Below are 13,899 nucleotides of genomic sequence, written 5' to 3'. Positions count from 1 at the left end.
TTCAATCTGTGATTAAGTAAAAAGTCTCCCCTATTTACCTGTAAGATCTGTATTGACCACAGGTATATTTCTAATTGCTCTATTCTCAAGCCAAAAAAAACCCCCCAAAACTACCACCCAAATCCTAAAGCACAATTAACATTTTTTAACCAGTGAAGTGTTGGTTACGACTTTTCGCTTTTAAACGTTTTCACGGGGCTAGCAAGGAAAGTTGGGTGAACAAGTAAAAGGTATATAGAGATTCAATAGGGCTTGAATATTTGTCGATAAGGAAAAGAAAGAGTATTGCTCAGAAAACCGTCAGTGTGTGCTTAGATTGGTATTAAAGACACTACAGTATGACCATTTCCTGGACTGCGTTATACATTCATACTTTACAAGGGCGGTCTCAGGTGTGGAGCTTCCAGCACCTGCTTGCTCACACTGCAACAGTTCAGAAACCAGCGTATTTGAGGCCGGGTGGTTCAAGTTTCACATAACTCGGCTCGAGTGTCACTCTTATGTCCAGCGGGGGTCATCGAGCTGTGCTCTGGGACTTGGATGCTTACTTCGGACTTTCTTCTTTCTTTCCGCCCCCTGACACTAGTTTCCTTATACCTCTCTCCTCCTCAGGCGCGCCCACCCTCTTTGCTCCCAAACTCCACTTTGTCGTCGTCGTTTCCTTCACTTTCCTTTCACCTCGGCTTCGCGCCTTCCATCCCCTGCGGGTCTCAGGGCCTGGGGCTTCGGTTCACACAAGTCGCGAGGCGGACGGGCGCAACCGACACAAGGCGCCCAGCCGCGGGAGAGTGGGGCGCGCGCCTAAGCGGGGGCGCGCGCGGGTGAGCCGCGTGGCCCAGCAACCGGCCGGGAAGCAGCGCGCGCGCGCGGCCCGCGAGCCTCCCGGCGCGCCCCCGGCGGCCGGGACCGCAGCGTGCTCGTCCCCGCCGCCAGCTCGCCTCACTCATGGGTCGGAAGCGCTGCGTGGGGGAGACTGTTCCAAGATGGCGGCGGGTTGCTGTGGGGTGAAGAAGCAGAAACTGTCCAGTTCGCCCCCCTCTGGCTCGGGTGGCGGTGGTGGCGCCTCCTCCTTCTCCCACTGCAGCGGAGAGAGCCAGTGCCGAGCGGGGGAGTTGGGACTAGTAGGCGCCGGTACGCGGCTCAACGGACTAGGAGGTCTAACCGGAGGAGGTACCGGTAGCGGCTGTGCCCTCTCTCCCCCCCAGGGCTGCGGCGGCGGCGGCGGGGGCATTTCCCTGTCGCCACCACCGAACTGCGGAGTGGGGACCCTACTTTCCACCCCGACCCCCGCCACCTCTTCCTCGCCCGCCTCATCGTCCGCAGCTTCGTCCTCATCGCCCGGCTCCCGGAAGATGGTGGTGTCAGCGGAGATGTGCTGCTTTTGCTTCGATGTGCTCTACTGTCACCTGTATGGATACCAGCAACCCCGGACCCCCCGGTTCACCAACGAGCCCTAGTGAGTACCGTGTCCTCCGCCGCCCTCTCGCTTGCGCTCGGGATGGGGCTCAGAGTTGAGGCAAAGTGAGAGTCCGCCTCCCCGCCGGCGGTTGCCCCTGCTCCTCTCGCTGTCCGGGTCCCCGGAGCCACTCGACCTAAAGGCACCCCGCGCTTTCTGCCCTCCGAGGGAAGCACCCCACTCTTTGAGCGGGGTGCTGCTGCGGGGGTTGGCCCACTGGCTCCCAGAGGTGATTGTTTTCTCTTTGCGAGAACTTCGAGGAGTTTTGACCCTTTCCTTCCCTCTTTCGCCACCCACCCCCGCCCGGGTTTTGTAGATCTGGATTACTCAAGGTGTTGACCTCTCCTCACTTTGGTTTCCGTTACCCCACGTGAAAGCCCCGCCAGTATTCCCATCCCGCGTACCTTGCACATGGAGAGCTACTATCCCATTACAGGGTGAAAATAGTTACTATCCAACTTCTGTTCTGCTAGTGATGGAACTTCGCTCCGGAGCTTGTGCGAAGGAAGGTTGCCCATCTTTTCCTCCGGGTTTCCCTGTGTCTTGGGGGGGGGGGGGGTTAAAACACAGTTTCCCCTTAGTACCTATTTTTATGCGAACATACCCATTAAGATGTATTTCTAGTGAAGCGCACCGCCGGCTCACTCACGTTGAGGAGTGAGACCTTTTTTTTCCCCCCTTCTTTTTTTTCATTCTACCTTCTGGGTAATAGCTCATTCAAAGTGAGAACTGTCTCTACAGAGCCACTGTCAGCTTATACATTAAGCGTGCGTTCGCTTTTGTGTCTTCACTTTTATGATATCTATGTTATGCTTGAAGGTTTGAGAAATATTTAAAAAATCCCAACAGTAAATCTGTAGGATTTTTTAATGGTTTCCTTTGTTTTTGTACTTTTAATTATGTTACCCTTCAAGAGTGTGATTGAAATTGTTTAAAATAACACTGTTACCGCTAAAAGCCAGGTTAACTCTAATCCCTGGCCATTTGGATGTGTGGAAGATGGGACATATGTTTTTTTAATGTGTAAACTGAGTGTAAACTGACTTTTTGCATTAAATGCTAGATAGAGTGGAAAGACCAAGGAAGGGCAGGATAAGAAAGAGGGCGATTGCTTTTATTATGACTACTTAACATCAACAAGAAAAATAATGGACAGAAATTTCAGTGAAACTTCTGAAAAGCATCATCCTTTTCCAAGCTAAGACAAGTGCCCCTTGTCTCCCATATCATAACTACCTGAATTGATGTTCTTTTTAAGCTGCTGCTTTTCATTTTGTGAGATTAGGGAATTGGACTACTACTGCATAAGCATAAACACTTCTGCCTAGTCTAAAAATATTAATATGTAAAGTGGAAGTTGTAATAAAGTGTCCTGGAAATTGTAAGTTTGTATTGTTTGTTTTCTTTGGCTTTTGATATTTAAATGTATTTAATTTTGTATGACATTTCTGTGGTCTTGCATTTTCTTTCAGGCCTGGTTCATCTTTGGGCACTGGTTCATAAGAAATGTATGAAAGGGCATCCAGGCTGACACTTTGTCAGATGAATTAAATATCTTTATAAATGTTATAATGTCAATTCTAGGAGCTTAAATCCTAAGTCCACACGTTTACTTGGTCAATTTATTTTTTGGTTCTCAAGAAGTAAAATTCATTTTGAAAAGACTATTATGTAAAATCTATGAAGTATTTATTAGGTTGAGTGACTTATATGTGACTTTTTTGCCTTTTCTTGGATGTCCAGGATGTATTAAAATCAGTTCTGGGATGATACTTAGGTTGGCTCTGCAAAGTCATGGGACTGCAAAAATTCACTCCTGTTTAGTTCTTGAGCTGTTACATGAGTTTGGCAAAGGCTGTTTTAGTATTCACACTCCATTGCTCCAAAGTATATGAGAACACACTTTCCAGAAGTGCTATTTTCACACATTTTTAAATGAGTTTGGGTTAACTGAATGAATATAACAAAAATTTTAGCAGGAAAAGTGCATTTGACCAGTTCATACTGAAAATGCTTCTGAAAATGTCATTTACCAGTGGCTACTTTGCACAAGTATTTAGGTATGGTTTCTCTTCTAATATCCCAGCCACTGGGTTTCTTTTTCATGTATTTACAACTGGAATTAAACAGACAAATAAGACAAACTTTTGACCACTGTGGATATGTTAAAATGTGGTGGAAGAAGAATAATCATTATAGCTTATAGTGAGTCTGGGGTGGGGCTGTTAATTTGCATTTCTAACAAGTTCCCTGGTGATGCTGATGGTACAGTTTCCAAGACCACATTGAAGAACCTCTGGGCTAGAGAGTGGTGAGGACCTGAATAAATACTTGAGTGATTGTAAGGGAATGGCAGTATAAAACTCCCTGCTTCTATGTCACTCTTCTTTATTTATCATGTTCTTTCTAACCTAGCACTGGGGAGACTGAGTACTGCCAAGAGCATAAGAGTGACTCTTGGAAACCTGTGGTATGATTTTAGGTCCTTTCTCAAAAATTGTTAAATGTGAGGGACACATTTTAGGGGTTAAAATCAGCTCAAGTATGACATATATTACATCTTCAAGTGAGTTGTACTGATTTTAATAAGTAAAGCCCCCTTCTGTTACCATAAAAAATGCTTTTATGGTTAACATACTAAATAACATGCTATGAGATTTTAAAAGCTTTTACTTAAGCTTATGCTTGCTGGATTGCATTTTAGAATTTCCCTCATTACAAATAAATATAAAAGGATTCTGCTAAGGCACTAGGATAGTTCTCTTTCATATCTTCAGTGCTGTGTTGGGTGCTGTGTCCCATGAACTTTTAATTTTAATCATCTTGCCACCTTCTAAGTTATTATAGTACTATGTTTTGTACAGACCACACACATAGAAGATATTTTAATATTATACATCAATAAATGTGGTTTTCTGTTGAGATGAATAAAAAGTACTTTTGCAAAATCCACCTCTAAGGGTGCAGATTTTGAGAGACTCAGATCAGGTATTTGGACAGCTAACTCTTATCTTGCCACAGAAGTCAAATTACTGTTTTTCAGGGTGCTTGGGAGGAGTTGGATTGGACTGGAGAGGTGAGATGGGCACTTTCTTTCACCAGAACAGTAACAGTCCTATTGCATGTTAGTTTAAAAAAAAAAAAAGATGATTTGTTGATGCAGCTCAGGTTAAAGTGATATTAAATCAGCATTTTAAACATGAGCTATTATATTTCTATTATGTCTTTTTTGATATCAACTGATCAGAATAGCTGGCAGATGTAGCTTTCTATTGCAGATGATGCTCCTAGGCCATTACAGATTTCCTTATTTATCCTAAAATAATGGCACTGATTTCCATTTACTGATAATAATGTATAGTTTTTCTTAAACAAACATTGTCTGAAAAATGTTGAGCCTTTTTAACTGTATTATATGGGTTGTTTTGCAACAATGTTGATTTCCATTGGTAGACAATCTAGCATCCTATCTTACTGATGGAAAAGAAGGTAGACACATCCTCAATTATCATTTATGCTGTAAAAACAGTGACTGCAATGGAAGGATGTAGAAATATAAATTACCAAATTATTTTTATATCCATGCATAAAGGTGTATGTAGGGCAAGGTATATTTAGTTAAAAAGAAAAACTCAATGCTTATTTTACCTTCTTCCCCATATGGCCAAAGGGAGTGATAATTTGGCTTAGATTTTTTCTTGCTTATGAATTGTGTTTGTGCTGCATTCAGGTCCCATAGTTTGTGGGTGGCAGCCAAGAAGGACTCTGCTGGGATCTCTCAATCCAATGGGACGAAAGACCACTACTGAAAAAGTGAAAAATGCTCTGTTAACCCATGCCTGAGTTGTTAACTGATGCATGAGTCAGAAACATACTAACGTTCACATTACTGTCTTTTAAAAACTGTTCAATTTTTGAAACTATATTTGTGTTAAACAATAACCGTTTACTGCAATAAGTTATATTTTTGAAATCAGTTGCACTTCTCATTTATAATTTTACTTTTTGAGGATGTATATGTGAAATATTAAACTTGTACCATAAGATTAGTCAAAGTTCCTGAGTTTTCCAGATTTCAATAGGCGTTATTCTGTCACACATGCTTGCCTGTTTTAAACTGCACAATGACCAGGGCTTTTACATTTAAATTTTCTTAAATAGTCTTTTTTTTTTAACTTGTGTAATAATGTCTCTTTTTGATACTGTTCTGAATCAATTAAGCTAAGTGGGGACCAGCAGTAAAAGCAAGGGGCTGCCAAGAATGGACCTTCAATGTGTAAGCTGTCTTTCCACATTCAGTAATTGGGCAGTTGCTCACAGGACACTGGAGACAGTGTGGGAACCCAGTGGTTGTGTAGGTGGGAAGGAGATTCTCAACAGTAACTTATTTAGAGTTGAGCTTCTGTAGTTACAGTGTTGCTAAGAGCAAAAATGAGCCACGAGCTTGTGTAGTATAAAGAAAAGAGCCCAATGGAAGAAATATGGTGTAATAGTATAGTGGGTTGGGTGGAGCATACTTTATGTTTGGTTCAATTATAAGTGGCATCTTTCGTATCAAGTGTGGGTGTATTTTCTACTGGCACTTAATATCACAGTTTCAAACTTAACCTTAAAAATGTTGAATAGCTGAGTGGAAATTATATGCTTCTGGGGGGAAATAACTTTTTTTTTTTTTTTTTAGTATATGTATTGTGCTGAGTTCCATGTATAGAAATCAGAAAAGTAGAATAGTCATTCTCACAGTGCTTACAGTTTTGTTGAAGATATGATACATATACAAAAATGGCTTAAATACTTACATAGCAATATATACATGATTATAGATTAATAATATAAAGATGAAATATTATCCATAAGTTCAGAAATGACATGGAATAAAGCAGTGGTCAGGAAGAAGGCTTTTTGGAGGGGATAACTATTAAGCCAAGTTTTTAAATGGAGAATGTGCAGAGATTTTTGGTGAAGAGTGTATGACCAACAGATCTTGAAGTCTTACTTAGTTGTTCTCAAACTGGTTGTTGTCACTGCCACACCCCTTGTCACAGTACTTGGGGATTCCCAGCAGCTGTCTTTAGTCAACAATTTATACTGAGCATTTTCTGCACTACTCCCCTTGGTCTGGCCTCTAGGGTCATAAAACTTCAAGGAAATTAAAAGTAGCCTTTTGTGTTGGAAAACCTTTGGGAATTCTGGATAAGAGATATTGGATCTGATTATAGTTTATTTTATTAGGAAGAGAACAGCATTTGCAGAAGATTCCTCTTAAATATAAGGTGAATTGGAAGGAGGAGAGTCTCTAGGTCATGAAGACCAGCTAGCCTTAAGGTTATGAGGGCAGTAGGAAAATTTACACTGGGAAAATGGGGACATGGTCGTAGGGGCAGAGTTTGTGTCTGTAGAAACATTGCAAGATCAAGAATTGGAAAAAGTTATCAGCATATGCAGGGACTTGCATTTCAGGGCCAGGTTTTGTGTAGGAGTGAAAGACTGCTGCTCACCTGATTTTTGGCTTCCATCATTGCCTCTTCTTTTCTTGGCTCTGTGCCTAGCTATTCTTACACACAGGAAAAGTTTGTTAAACAGCTCTGTTGTATTGGCTATGAAATTTGATCACAAGTCTCAGAGCTCCCCCCCCCCCCCCCACCGCCTGCACCTATCCCCAACTGTATCTAATTTGGGAGAAAGGAGAAGATATGGTCCATAGAATTTGGATCAAGTATAAAGAGAGCTGGGATAACTTTTGGATGAGGACCTGAAATGAGGAGATTGCATGTGAGTTAAAAGGCAATACAGAAAATGAGAATCTAGCAAATTTCCATTGTCTGGGGGAAGTGAAAAGGAGAGAGGCTTTGAACACGATTCAGTTTGTAAGCCTGGGGAACCAGGAGGATGGTGGTGCCATTAAAAAACATAGAAATGGAGAGAAACAAATAGTTGGGCAGGTGAAATGATTTCTTAATATGTGTAGTTTCAAGTGTTGGCAGTTATCAAATGTCATTTCTTTTTGAATTAGCAGAATCAAAGAGCAGTGACCGAGCTATTGTGGCATTTTGATTGGGCTCTTGGTATCTCTCCAGTCTCTCTTCCCCCAGCCTGACCCCCACCCTGCAAATTGTGACTTCGAACTGCTCAGATGGGTAGAGATGAGTCACAGCTTTCATCTTTGTATTACTGGTAAAAATACCTGGTGCAGGATGTTGGGTCTCCCTAGTGTAGGTTTATACATTTTCTCTGTCTTCATGCTTTTCATTTGTAAAGCAGTCAGTGGTTGTGATATTTCTTTATGTGCATATATCAAAGCACAGCCTTCAGCAAAATAGAGCCTTGTGGAACACCATCTCATGAACTTGTAGTGTCATAACTTGAATTAGAGGACGTTTCTGAAGGACTAGAAGTGTTGTCTGGTACCAGATTCTAGGTTCTATGGCCTCAAGCTTAGAAACTAAAGTAGACAAATTAAAGTTTATCTATTTGGTGCCTCTGCTGGACCATGAAGGATGGATGTTATCAATTGACAGGATCAGCCATATTGTCTTATGATCTTTGCAATTTTCTGTGGATGGGCAAACATGTAAAATTCTGCTTGACTCTAGTCCTACTAATATTAGTATTTTTAGTAAGGTCTGTGATGGTCTTGATGATTCTCTCCTTTCCCCTGTAAGTTTCATTTAAAGATAGTCCTCACTGTGACACAAAGCCACATACAATTCTGGAGGAGCACAGTTGATTTGGTTATGCAATATCCTGCCAGAAGATGTTGATCAGTTCTCTAATAATGGAAAAGTAGTGAGATTGACTTAATTGCATATACATTTTGCCTTGTGATTCCATATACTTCCATTGTGATCTGAAAACATACGAGACACATTCAGGTAACATATTTTCTATAGGGATCTTGGATTGCTGAGAGGTTGTAACACCAGATTCTCTGCTTTGCTTCATGTGTTAGTGGATCTTTGAGTCATTCTTACACAATAGAATCTGTAAGAATTGGTTTTGGCCAATTAGCCAGCACCTTAAAGAAAGGCTCATGTGTTAGTGTGTGCCTTCTTAGTGGGATCATTATTTCTTGCAGTAGCCTAACAACCACAGGATTAGATATAGGTGGTTTTGAGTGCAAGTAAGTTATATGAGTAGTAAAACTGGGCTTAAGTACCATACTTCACTGTAGTAAGGCACATACCATTGTTGTGCTGATTTTGAACAATGGTGAGGTAACCGTTTAGGTGATAGGTGCTTTTTTTGCAACCTTTTTTTATATGGTAAGTGGAAGATGATGCTGGTGATTTGTTCACTAAAGAATCTCATGAAGTCTTCTGACCTTTTTTTCATGTTCTAGTGTTGCTCTCAACACATTTTGTGACGTCTGCTATGATAAAAACAAATATAAAAATCCAAAAAACTGGCTTAGGCTTCTTTTGCATTAAAACAAAACAAGCAAACAAAAAAATTGCCACTAGCTTGGCCAGGTACTTGATTATGTGGAATAGCTCTCTGATGTTAGGAGTGGGTACAGGGCAGTCAGTAGTTACAATTTTTTGTTTGGTTTACAGATTCACCTATCTCACACTTTTCTAATTGTCAGTGCAAAAGTCCCTCACCAGAACAAATGGGAATGATACTGCTTCTCTTTCTCTGACACTAATGAGGTGATAATGTGGCTTATGGTGTGTTTTACTTCATAAACTCCTCTAAGTATTGCCCTGTCTGCCAAGTTGTTTTACAGAAATTCACTCTTCCACACTGAAAGCATTGGAAGTGGAGAAAGAGAGTCAGACACACAGGGCCAGAGGCAGGAATAGAGGGCATGTGGGAATCAGGGAGGGAGAAAAGTGAGATCATAGTCAAATGAGGTGAGGCCTGGATTCAGGGCAGAAAAGAGAGACCTAGTGCATGGTCTGGAATAGGACTGCTCCAAGAAACATATTTTACTTTATACAAACCAACTTGTCCCTCTTTTAGAACCAGTGGCCATGTCATTCTTGTTAAAAAATGATTATCTGTATCAGGAACAAATACACGTCATCAGGTTTACTTATACAGAAGCACCAGCATGTAGTTCCCGCCACCCCCCCCCCCCCAGAACCTCCAGGAGACCAAATTGAAAACCGTTTGTGTATTGTCATCAGAATGAGGCCTCCAGGTATGTTTGGGAGCTTTGGGACAAGTGGCTTTAGTATATCCCAAACAGCATAAATGAAGCTACTCTCTGGTCATTAGCCTTTCTTATTTTTCTTTACTTGTCTAAGACCATCGTTATGAATCCTCAGATATTCAGATGTATCTTATTTTTAGGTCTGTGTGCTTAGGTATTAATAGCTTGTACTTAGACATACAAGGTTTCTTTTATATAGTTTGTGCACAGTTGTTTACCATAACAAAGATTATGGAACAGATAATATTAAAAGATAGACCAAACTATAATTTCTGATTGGTTGCAGAATGCCACCACAGGAAAGCATTCTATTGAGCATATTCATCTCTTCTGTACCTGGTTTCCACTGTCTCTTAACAGGACTTACTATGGTCAACCTAATTTACAATTACATTCTCACAGATAACTGGAGTATTATCCATTTTTGGTTAATTAGTTTATCTTTTATTGTATACATTCATGCTGATTTTAGCTTATTTTTTAAAGGTACATAATAGTGGTTCTACTTCAAGCCACAAATTTTTCATTGAAATTTTGATAATCCCATAAAAATAAATCTTGCAAATATATATCAGAGATGCAGAAAGCATATTTTCAGGAGAGCCTGGTTTTGGCTTTGAAGTATTTTTTTTTCCTAATCTTACTGAAAATTATGAATAAACTAGCTTAAAGTCATTAGAGTCAGAAATAGCTGTCTTTAGTAGGTTTCAAACTAGTAGCATTTCAGTTAGTGTTTGACCTGGCATTTATCATTTGCTTTATTGGTGTACTTAATACTAACTACCTGTATTTAACAAAGAACTTGATTTTCTAGCTTTTCTTGTAGGTTATTCCTGTCATCCTCTGTTCCTTAATACTTTCTGATGAATATGCTAGTAACAATATGAGGAAATATCCTTGACAGTTAGGAGTTTTTCCCTTGTCCATCAACTCTTAAAAGTGGAAGGACCAAGGAATTAAAGGAGAACATTAGGTTTGACAGGTGAACCTGATAATTCTTGAGAGAGAAAACTGGAAGACACCTTGCATAATGGGATATTGTAAGTAAGACCTTTAGGTCCATATGTATAGATATTAACCATTTTAGGTAAGCACTTCTTGAAATTGCTCATTGAAGTGTCCACAGTTATTTCTAATGAAAAGCTAACATTAAATGTGGTAGTGGGGCATCTGTGAAATAATAGATATGGTCAAGTCATGGGTCTTGAAAGTTGTTTATTTGCCCCATTGTCTACCATATCAGTGCGAGGTTCTTTATCAAGCAGGGATGCAGACATTTAAAAAATATTATGATGGAATTTTAATGTGTCAGTTTGGATTTTGGAGCAGTTTCTAACTTCTTCCATTGAGAGATGGCTTTCCAGTTCTAATGAAGAAAGCAGAATTTCCAGCATGAATATCCCTTTGCTTACAGACTTTTAAAAATATTTTTTAATGCTCAATATTTATTTGCCAGTATTATCTTAAGACATTGTATTTTATGTCAGAATCTATCTCTTAATCTAAGCTAGTACTACTCTTTATATTATATTTAATTCTAATATTTCAGTTCAACAAGTAATATAATGGTTGTGGGCAGAACATTGTGCTAAGCTCCTTTTTGGATGTGCATGAAAGGTCTATAAAATAGGCATAACCCATGCTTCCTGCTCTTAAAAAGCTTGCAACCATATTGAGGAGACGAGATTTATGAAACAAATAATGAGGTCACATATTATTTAAGGACCGAATGAATTATGAAGACAATGAGGTCTGTAAGAGTTTTTACAAAGACTAATGTGGGCTGGGGTTGTTACAGGAGGGCTTCATGGACAAAGGAAGATTTGAACTGGGTAGAATTTTTGTAGATGGAAAAAGTATTCTACGCAGGGAAATAACATAAAGACACAGAAGTCAGAATAAGCATTATACAGTGGGGCCATGAGTACCAATCAAAGATAGATTGAAGTGGGGAAAACGAGCAAGGAAGGGGACCCTCAGGAGACTGTTGCTGTAATTCAGGCATTGGGAAATGAAGGTCTGCTAGTTGACAATTTTAAACTCTTATGGCCTGTGAATTGCCTTTTTTCTTGGTAAAGTTTCCCTTTTGTCCAGTTAATTATGCCTCAGCAGCTCCTTTAATGTCATGAATGTCATGAAGCCTGGACAAGAGACTGGGAAATAACACAAGCAGGAGTCTGCTGTGTAGACAAAGTGCTTTCACTCATCAATAGACATTCAGCATAAGTCAGTTAGATTCACATTGGTTACATCACCCTGGCCTAAGTGCCTTCTGTACTCAGTGTTCTTTTTTCTTGTAATCTTCAATGTCTCAAACATGATGTTGTGAAAATTAGCTAGCTACAGAATTATGTAATTTAAAAAAATACACTGATTACTATAGAATTAAATGTCTTTAAACCACTTTTTTCCTCCCAAACTTAATGAAAAAATATTACTTGTATATTGCAAATTTAACCCACATAAGGTAGATACTGAGGAATTATAATTATAGAAGGATTGTGTACTAATTATTGAATGATGTCATTTATCAAATTAGCTTAAACATTGATTAGTTTAATGGGGATGTTTCTAATGGTTCTTAACATTCAAGACTGTTACAATTCTAAGACATACAAACCATATAAGCAAGTTTTTAAAGGTTTTATACAATTATTTAGAAACAAAATTCTAAAATAGATTCCTAAGTTACAGTCGAAGAGCATATTTCTATTATATGTTGAACAGTGATTACTCTTTCGAAGGGGGAGAAAAAGCAAAATTCTCAGGCATGATTATCACAACACTTATTTAGTTGATGATTTGTCTTTAATTATCTTAAGACATAAGATAATTAAACTTCTTTTTCAGTGATCACTTTAAATTTTTACTTAGGTAATTCTCTCCTTTTATTCTCCAGAATGTTTCAGAACATGGAATTATTTCCAGAATGCATCCATGGGACTGATCTTTGACAGGTTCTAACTACATTAGCATGAACTTTGTTTCATCATACTCAGGAAATAAAAAACAGCACCCATTAACTGGGTTAATGCTTATTAACAGGGTTCTCTATGCAGTTAGTTTATGTTTATAAATAAATGAGCTGTCCTTTGTGTCATAGCCTTGAATTATGAATAATCTGTAATTTGAAGAAATACCAGACGTTAGAAGAAAATAGTGGCAGTGAAATATTTTTGTATCAAAATTGATGAGGAAGAGATGGATGTTGACCTATGTGGCTTATCATAGACCTACAGCTTAAGCTACAAAATAGGGTGGGAGGTCAAAAGGAATCTAGTGATTCTCAGGATAGACCACACAAAAGTCTCTGATCACTCTCAAGAAGCTTAAAATTTTTATTAACGGTACATGTTCACTTTGGGAGAGGAGAAGGTATGTTTGCTTAGAGAGACTTTGAACCATTTAGATGCCAATTTCATTTTTCACAGGCTCCAAACAACAGGCATCTTAAATAGGTAGTGGCCTCCATAGTGTAGAGTATAATCAGGGTTAAAAAGTCAGTGGTTTTCCGTTTTGGCTGTGGGCAAGAGAACAAGCAAATCCCATTTTAAAGTGAAAAAATGGGTGTGGGTCCAAAGGGTCCTGGTTCCTGTCTTCATTGAGTTGCTCTTAGAATCTTTGCTTGTATTTACTTTATTTCAATTTAGCCTAGAGAAATTCAGGTCAGTTCTTACAGAAGAGAAGCATTTTAGTTTTGAGCTTTCTTTCACTTTCATGAAGAATTATAATTATTCATCATCCCATAATACCCCTTCATTAACCCTATATTAACTTAAATAATTTGCACCACCCCAGTATGGCCTCTGTTGCTTTCATGATCTCAGAATTGTCATTATATTTATTTGAATACTTTTCACTCCCAATCTTTCCCACCCCAAATCTGAAGTATAAATCCAGGAAGATTCTTCTCTTCCCCTTCCTTAACTTAATTTTTCTCTGCAGCTTTGTCATTTGGGGGAGTAGCAGTCTTCGGTGTTCAAAGGCTTGGGAGCAACAGCATTATAGAATTTTCACTACTTCTATTATAAGTAGTATTTGGTACTTTGCATTATGTAGAAAGTTATTTACTGGTTCTGCTAGTTTTTCTTTTGGGAGAGGTGTTGGAGTGTTGGAGGGGCAGGGTGAGGTTGTAAATTTGTGACTTAAGAGCTTTTTCAAACAATGGACTTGAGTGTCTAAAGGAGTGTATAAGCACTGTTTAATTAGACTGATTTTGAATTTAGCGCTATGCTAGATATGAATGGTTTTTAGAAGTTTTTCTAGGGAGGTTTTAAAGTAGGGGATG

General features: G+C 39.3%; 1 protein-coding gene across 1 annotated transcript in view; it reads left to right on the top strand.

The window, feature by feature from the left end:
- Positions 1–972: 972 nt before the first annotated feature.
- Positions 973–13,899, top strand: part of AMMECR1 (AMMECR nuclear protein 1) — a 134,386-nt gene continuing 121,459 nt past the window's right edge. The window contains exon 1 of the mRNA XM_037821345.1: positions 973–1,456. Within this exon, the coding sequence (XP_037677273.1) occupies positions 984–1,456 (473 nt within the window). The 5' untranslated portion in view covers positions 973–983. The remainder of the gene's footprint in view (positions 1,457–13,899) is intronic.

This window comes from Choloepus didactylus, chromosome X (genome assembly GCF_015220235.1).
Source record: "Choloepus didactylus isolate mChoDid1 chromosome X, mChoDid1.pri, whole genome shotgun sequence".
NCBI lineage: Eukaryota > Metazoa > Chordata > Mammalia > Pilosa > Megalonychidae > Choloepus > Choloepus didactylus.
The sequence above is the reverse complement of the archived record's forward strand: the minus strand, read 5'-3'. Positions and strand labels throughout refer to the sequence as shown.